General features: G+C 43.1%; 1 protein-coding gene and 1 pseudogene across 2 annotated transcripts; one reads left to right on the top strand and one right to left on the bottom strand.

Moving 5' to 3' along the window:
- Positions 1–401: 401 nt before the first annotated feature.
- Positions 402–3,796, top strand: LOC136550108 (uncharacterized). 2 transcript variants are annotated; one of them, XM_066541581.1, is made up of 4 exons: positions 402–793; positions 1,200–2,087; positions 3,054–3,101; positions 3,178–3,796. In XM_066541581.1, the coding sequence occupies exons 1-4, from the start codon at positions 584–586 to the stop codon at positions 3,403–3,405; spliced, it is 1,374 nt and encodes a 457-aa protein (XP_066397678.1). In that variant the 5' UTR covers positions 402–583; the 3' UTR covers positions 3,406–3,796. The 2 variants fall into 2 exon arrangements, with proteins under 2 accessions (XP_066397678.1, XP_066397679.1); XM_066541582.1 differs by having other exon boundaries at positions 404–793; positions 1,299–2,087.
- A 991-nt stretch (positions 3,797–4,787) lies between these two features.
- Positions 4,788–7,413, bottom strand: LOC136552271 (zinc finger BED domain-containing protein RICESLEEPER 2-like; annotated as a pseudogene).
- Positions 7,414–7,884: the final 471 nt, after the last annotated feature.

The raw sequence follows: 7,884 nt of genomic DNA, 5'->3' as shown, positions 1-7,884 counted from the left end.
TGTGCCGTCTGCCTGTTCCATGTACTCCGTTCAAGTTTTAAAAGCTACCACCACACCAGGTCACGGAGCGCGTGCACTGTCACGCGCACACGTGCCGGCCTCTGCACCATTGACCGGGCGGCAACAAATGCCGTGTCGTCACCTGCTCCCAGCGCCACCGGCCCATCACCATCCAACCAGCCAGCCCAAAACCACAGCCCATCAACCCACGCAGATACCGCGCCAAAGACAACCCGCCACCCAACTGACATATTGCCCCACGTAGATCCGGCCCCATCCTTCAGCGAGATAGCGATTCAAACGCGATCCACAGCCACGCACGGGAAAGGCGGAGAAAGCAATTAGCACCGTGATTTACAAAATTAAAGAGCCCTAATCACAGTTAAGCAGGGGCCTTTCCTTTCCCGGTGGTGGCGGAACGGTCACTTCTCCCGTTCTCCGGCCCTGCCCGACCACGAGCGTGTGCAAATTGCTAGAGACACCCCCCACGTTTATAAAGCGGAGGAGGCCCAGCCTGTCTTCTCCCCGCACGAATTCGAATCCGCCGGAGGTGGAGGAGACAGCAGCCGGGTGATTGGATCCGATGGCGTCGCTGTTCGGCAACGGCGGCTACAGCTACTCCTCGGGGTCGGAGGGGGAGGACGAGGACGAGGGCACGGAGGGGTACCGGAAGGGCGGGTACCACGCCGCCCGCCCCGGGGACCGCTTCGCCGGCGGGAGGTTCGTCGCGCAGCGGAAGATCGGCTGGGGCAACTTCTCCACCGTCTGGCTAGCCTACGACACCCTCCACAGCGTACGCAAGCGCGCGCCCCTTATGCCTTTTCTTTACATCGCTCTCGTTCTTGGTTGATAGACAATGATTTCTTTTTACCATTTGCGTGTTCTTTATGCAACCTTCTGCACTTGCTCGGTTGTTCGGGTGCCTTTGGGGGTTATGGAGAGTTCGGTGGGCGTCGTTGTTTGGAAGGTTCCTGTTATGTGAATCCACAACACTGCAGCTTTATCTGTTCAGCCCTGTTTTATTGCTTGTTTAATTTCTGTTCGCGACAAGACTTTGCGAGCACATATGAACACATATTCAAGGGAACAATGGTGCTTTTGATCCAGAGATTGTAGTTTTCCATCACATCGATTACTGATGCCCGTGTTCAATTCCGATTTGTGACCAACTTCGTTATCTCTCTTCTTTGTGACTGTAGTTTTCCATCACATCGGTTACTGATGCCCATGTTCAATTACAATATGTGACATGTCCAAAGATTGTAGTAATTTATACATCGCGATTACAAATTCTGCAGAGATTTGTCGCCCTGAAGATCCAGAAGAGCGCGAGGGATTACGCGCACGCGGCTCTCCACGAAATTGAGCTGCTGTCGGCTGTAGCCAAAGGAGACCCGACGAATTCCAAGTGCGTGCTGCGGTTGTTGGACCATTTCAAGCACGCTGGCCCCAACGGGAAGCACGTTTGCCTGGTCACCGAATTCCTCGGTGACAGCCTGCTCCGGCTGATACGGTACAATCGGAATAAGGGCATTGGGTTGAGCAGAGTGAAGGAAATCTGCCGATCAGTCCTGGTCGGCCTTGACTACCTGCATAGCCAGCTCGGCATCATCCACACGGATTTGAAACCAGAGAATGTTCTTCTGGACTCAACAATTAACCCGGCCAAGGACCCAGTGCGCTCTGGGTTCACACCAATCCTTGATCGGCCTGTGGGGAACCAGTATGGTGGTACAGTGATCAGTTTCAGTGAGAAGATGCTCAAGATGAGAGCAAGACGTGCAGTGGCTAAGATTTCGCAGAGACGGGTTTCCCTTGGTGGGGTTGGGGCAGAATTAGAGAAAGAGAGGTGCCTGGATGGGATCAGCTTGAAGTGTAAGATTGTCGATTTCGGGAATGCCTGCTGGGCCGATCAGCAGCTTGTTGGTGAAATACAGACAAGGCAGTACAGAGCTCCCGAGGTTATCATTGGTTCTGGGTACTCGTATTCCGCTGACATGTGGTCGTTTGCTTGCATAGCCTTTGAGCTTGCCACCGGTGACTTGTTGTTTGCTCCCAAGAATTGCCAGGGATGCAGCGAAGATGAGGTACAGTAAAAACAATTTCCTGTTTGTTTGTAGCATAATTTATCTTATTAACTGCTTAGGATCAACAGTTGCCGTACATGTTCAAAATATTACTGTGGTATTCTTGATGTTGCCAAATTTCATGACAACAAGATACACTAATTTTCTTCATCCCTTATATTTGCAGACAGCACAATATTTGTTATTTGGTGTGTTCATCCACTAAACTTTCAAACACTCCCTTGCAATTATTCAGGCATTGCCTTTAAAAATTGCACTGACACAAATATATGTATCATATAGTGGGGCACTTCAGAATTAAAACAATATATTCAATCCTGTAAAAGATGTACCCAACCTGACAGCTGCCAACCTAGCTACTGAAATCTTTATGGAATTGAAAGTATTTTAATGAACTCACCAACTTTGATGTGCAACATTTGAGGCGCACTATGAGATGCTGCTATGCAAACAGATTTTTATTGTGATATATGCTTGTGGGTTCCTCTCTATTATGATCTTGCAAAAGAACCTACACTACAGCATGTAGGTTCAAATCGAAGAACTGTGTTAGAATCGTTTTGTATAGCAACTGTAAGCAGAAACTGCTAACTGCATTTTGTCAATTCTACTGAAGGTTACAGAAAAGGGGCTGAACTTGCCAGCTGTTCTGTTTGTACTGACCTTTTCTTTCTAGAAAAACAAGATCAAGCTATATAGTTTTGGTTGCCAGATGTAATGCCTTGCAAAAATTGAAGTACCAGTGGACTGACGATAATTAGTTGCATGTACAACTTTTCTGTTCTGTTACCTGCTTGATTGCTCTATTCATGCGAATTTGATGTCATGCCTATGTAAGAATCTATGTCAATTGTGCTCCTAAATCAATCAACTCTGGATGTTGACTCCTGTTTATCAAGCCTGCTGTTATCTGTTTGTTATCATCATTTAATCAACTGAAGGGTCTGTTTGTTACCTATTTTACAGGACCACTTGGCTCTGATGATGGAAACTCTTGGGAAGATGCCTCGGAAGGTTACAACAGTCTCTCTCGTTCTCCCTTTAGCCAGCTATCTTAATTCCCCTCTGATTTTGTTTTGCTGTCTTTCAGATTGCTACCTCAGGAACTCGTTCCAAGGATTACTTTGATCGGCATGGAGATTTAAAGAGGATCAGGAGACTGAAGTTCTGGCCTCTGGATCGCGTACTTGTAGAAAGGTATAATTTCAACGAACCTGATGCCAAAGGGTTCACTGACTTTCTTCGGCCGATGTTAGATTTCACTCCGGAGAACAGACCATCTGCTGCGCAGTGCTTGAAACACCCTTGGCTTAATTGATCCAACGCGCTATACAAAAGTCTAACCGGTAGATGTTTACATACATACTAAGTGCATGCGCTGTCGAAGGCTCTTTTGTGACTGGGATTGCAGATATATCCACGAACTTTGATGTAACCAAGGCTGAGAATCAGGAACCACTTTTTAGGTGCACAGCCTGATGAGAACGCGACATATTCAGCTTCTTCTTTCTTCACTGTATTATTATTTATTAGCAAGCGTTCCGCTGGTGTGTTTGGGGTGCAGACTGCAGAGCTAATGCGATGTTAACCTGCATGTATGCTAGTAGGGCCAAAATATTGATGTAGTATTATTCTTTGGTAATGTGATCTGGCCAGAAACCTTTTCCTTTAGCTGAGAAGATGAACTGCTACAGCACTGCAGTGTAGTGCTTCAACTTCTTGTCCAATAGATTGTGTGCTGTAAAGCTAATTGTCAGCTTATAACCAGCGTGCCAGGAGTACGCTATAACATGCCGCAATCATGATATGTTAATGTTTGAAAAAAAAATCTTAAAAAAAGGTCGTCCTTGACTTAACATCTCACCCCAGATTTTGTTCACTTGATGTAAATAGATCGGGCATGAGTAATTTAGAGTTGATTTTTAATGGAATTTTTGTTTAAGTAAATTCAACATAGTTTAAACTTAAAATCTGTTTGAACAAAAACTAACTCAATCCTCCTAACCCCACATTAGCATTAAGCCAGACAAAATTGGGAGAAGCTCATCCGCTAGAAATGCTTTATTTCATTTCATTCCCGTTCTTCATTTCCTTATTATCGAATCCATGGGGGACTTGTCATATTTAGAATCTTTCTGCGATCTGCTCTGTTTACAATTCTTTCGTACTCTCTTCTCTTTACCACGCGATAGATCAGCGAAGCGTGAGCGGGCGCTCCGAAGTAAAGGCCCAAAACCTTCGACCCTTCTTTCTATATGAGGGTGCCCGGGGCACCTCATCTTGTCATTTTGTTGCTCATTCCCCTTAGGCTGACAATTAGCTGAACTAGGGCAAAGTCCTACTTGACCCACACCATGTGAAAAGCATCCATTTGCGCTCCGTCTTCCTCTTTGTCATTGCGCAATGGGTCTTTGTCCGTCGACGGTATTATGTGCCCTCCTACTTTCTCACCCTCCCCGCGTTGAGTTACACCCTGTTCGCTTGATCGTTTCTGTGACTTATAAGCCGCTAATGTTGTTTTGTTGTGAAAGAAAAACAATGTATCATGGCTGATACGATCAAGTGAACATGGTGTTAGTCCCACACTTTGCCCTTATCTTCATTTATTTTGTCTCACATATCAGCACGCACACCAAAATCTGCTCCTCTTCTTTGCTTGTTGCCTTCCCAAGAACGAAGGTATATAACCTTCCTCTTTCCATCTCCTTCACCACCTTGAGTGTCATGGAAACGAGTCAACTTGCAGGCGGGCTTGTTCGTGGCCGGCCGCTAACCCGCATCGCTTGCCGCAAAGTTTATTAGCGGGCTTGCGGCTTGCCACAAAGCTGCGGATCTTGCGGACAAGTGTTCCTGCGGACACAACAAACTTGTATGCAAGACCTGCAAGACGTACAGTACAGTATCTATGTATTGAAGATCAAAACAGAGTTGGCTGGAATAGAGAAACATACAGTACGTGCACGTATAGTATTCATGAAAACAAAGTGAACTGACTGAAACTTAGCCAAAAAAAACAGAGAAACTTGCAAAACAGTAAACATATAATACAGCTTCTGCTAACCTCATTTGAATAGGTAGTACAGTTCATAATAATCTCTAAAAGCGTACATGTAAGGAGGCCAAACAAAGCTCCACAGGCACCAACAGAGATGTAGTTACTGCATAAGAAAAGTGCAAACTGCACACTACCTCCAAGCCAGATACATCACTTGAACCAAAATCCAATAATAGCAGTGTTCCATAGATGTAGCTTCTACATCCACATCACTAACCAAAGTCCTACTAAACTTATGATGACAAGAACAAGATCTAGAAAAGGAGCCATGCCCCCACTGCAATAATCCAGGACCAAATATTTAAGAATTCCAAAAGACAGTAACATATATAAAGTTGAAATGCTAAACTGAAAGGGGTTCTATATCTACAAAGACAAAAAAAATGTCATTTTCTTCTCCAGTTCTCCCTGTCTTGCACCCCTTCTTTGTCACCCTTCTTTGCTCAACCTAACACCTCCTATCCTCAAATATCGTCACCATCGTCAATACCATCTTCTGATAATTTAACATCTGATAAACCTGAAACAAGAGCGAGTAATGAGTTATAAGGTGTCGTTATTGCTCAAACAAGAATACTCAAACTAACAATATGTTACTTTGTACAATTAAAAGAAAATGTACCTTCTGCTCTCAACCAATCCTGCAGGCATACTAAGGTTTGAACTTTCTTGCTTATTAGTCCACTTCTGTAGTCACTAACAATTCTTCCACTAGTGGAAAATGCAGATTCAGAAGCTACAGTTGATGCGGGTGCTGCAAACACATCCCTTGCCATACGCGAAACCACAGGATACTTTGTAGAATGCATCATCCACCACTGCAGAATATCAAATTTCTTTTGTCGAGGGAAAAGATCATCTTGCAGATATGTGTCAAGCTCACTTTTCACTCTCTTCCTTTTTTGTGCTGCAAGATGTTGTTCAAAGTCTGCCCAGCAGTCATCTTCATCAACACTTCCATCATTGGGCTCTAGTTGTGAGTAGTTTAAATCAGGTGCCATTGATGAACATGCAGAAAATAGATTTTGCAATGTGGCCTTCACCATTTCAGTGTATGCTGGACCTTTATCACCAAAACCAGCGTCCAAACGAAATGATACAAAACTGAGCTTAAACCTAGGATCTAGAACTACTAGAACACATATCTGCAACAAGCATATGTCCCAGTATTTCTGAAACTTCAGTTTCATTTTGCTCGTCATAACTGCAATGGAAATATATGTATTTGATTCCAAAGTTTCTATTTTTCCTTTTGACTTCCCATAGGACATGGAAACAGTGGTTTGTTGTTGGGTATAATATACCAGAAACTACATTTGTAGAATCATAGAAGGGTTTGAACACATTGCAAAGTAGGTTTGCCATGTTCCAATCTGTATTAGAAGGCTTGTCCATGTAATTAGGATCTTGTGACTCCATAACATCAAAGACTGCCCTATACTCTATTGTAGACTTCAACATTAAATAAGTTGAGTTCCACCGAGTTGGAACATCAAGAGACGATCTCTTCTCACAGGATATACCTAATTGTACAATGATTTTCTCAAAACGCTTGTTTACGGGCTTGTGAGCTTCTAATGTACTTGACACTATCTCGAATGTGGTCAGTAGCACCATCTATCACCTTAAATCCCTCCTTGACAATAAGGTTCAACACATGCGCTACACAACGCATATGTAGCAGATCACCATTTCCAAGCATAAGGTGTCTTTTCTGAAAGATTTTTCCTTAAGGAACCAACCATGTTGTTGTTGTTCTTTGCATTATCTAATGTGATGCTAAATACCTTGTGCTCTAACTTCCACTCTTGCACACACTTCAACAATGCATTAAACAAAGTAAAACCATCATGGGGCAAAGCTACAAGAACAAAACATATTATTCTCTTCTGCAACATCCAGTCATTATCAATGAAGTGGCAAGTAATGCACAAGTAACCTAGGTTCTGATTTGAAGTCCATAGATCAGCAGTTAGACAGATCCTTGAATTTGAATTTTTGATAGTTTCCTGAAGGGCTAACCTTAGATCCTCATATGAGCTCATAATATCCTCAACAACTATAGTTATAGACACTATGGTAAACCAAGGATTTAAGGTAGCAATAAATTTCTGAAACTGGTGCATGGTCAACTAAACTAAAGGGTAGCTCCTGCAATACGATAAAGTTGACCATGGCTTTATGTGAGACCTCTTGGTCAAACTTCCAATTCTTCAGAGCTAGTGAATCAGGGGATAGTCCTGTGTTCATGCTTTCAACCAACTGGTTCATTCTAGTCCTTTCTTTGCACACTTTCAAATGCCTATGACAAGCACTTCTACCATTATCTCGAGTAGTAGACAAGCGCTCCAAACAATGAATACAGTTAGCTTGTACTACTAGATTCCCCTCATAAATAGGCTCAAATTCTTTCCACACATCAGATCTAAGTTTACGTCTCTTAATTGGTCTTGATGCATCTATACAATAAGTATGTAAGTATTGATTAGTACAAGCATTTACTAAAGTATATATAGTCAGTAACTAAAGGCATCTCATGCAGCAAGAAAATTCACTTGGACCAAGTATACAATTAATATTCGATTTTCATCTAAAGGACCAGGATAGTAGAAACAGGACCCTAACCAAGATAGAACAAATCAACAAAGTCAAGACAGTAAGAAAAAATTAAGACATAAACTAGTTGCTTCAATATGCAGGAAGTTAAATCTAACCTGGGCCAAGATCAAGAGAAATAACCAT

This window comes from Miscanthus floridulus, chromosome 4 (genome assembly GCF_019320115.1).
Source record: "Miscanthus floridulus cultivar M001 chromosome 4, ASM1932011v1, whole genome shotgun sequence".
Classification (NCBI taxonomy): domain Eukaryota; kingdom Viridiplantae; phylum Streptophyta; class Magnoliopsida; order Poales; family Poaceae; genus Miscanthus; species Miscanthus floridulus.
Note: the sequence above shows the minus strand (reverse complement) of the source record. Positions and strands in the feature narration are given on the sequence as shown.

Bases quoted from the DNA above. Each gene is read 5' to 3' on its own strand.
- LOC136550108 (XM_066541581.1), top strand. From the start codon at position 584: ATGGCGTCGCTGTTCGGCAACGGCGGCTACAGCTACTCCTCGGGGTCG. The intron at 2,088-3,053 runs GTACAGTAAAAA...CCTATTTTACAG, and splicing joins AGGGATGCAGCGAAGATGAG to GACCACTTGGCTCTGATGAT. The intron at 3,102-3,177 runs GTTACAACAGTC...GCTGTCTTTCAG, and splicing joins TTGGGAAGATGCCTCGGAAG to ATTGCTACCTCAGGAACTCG.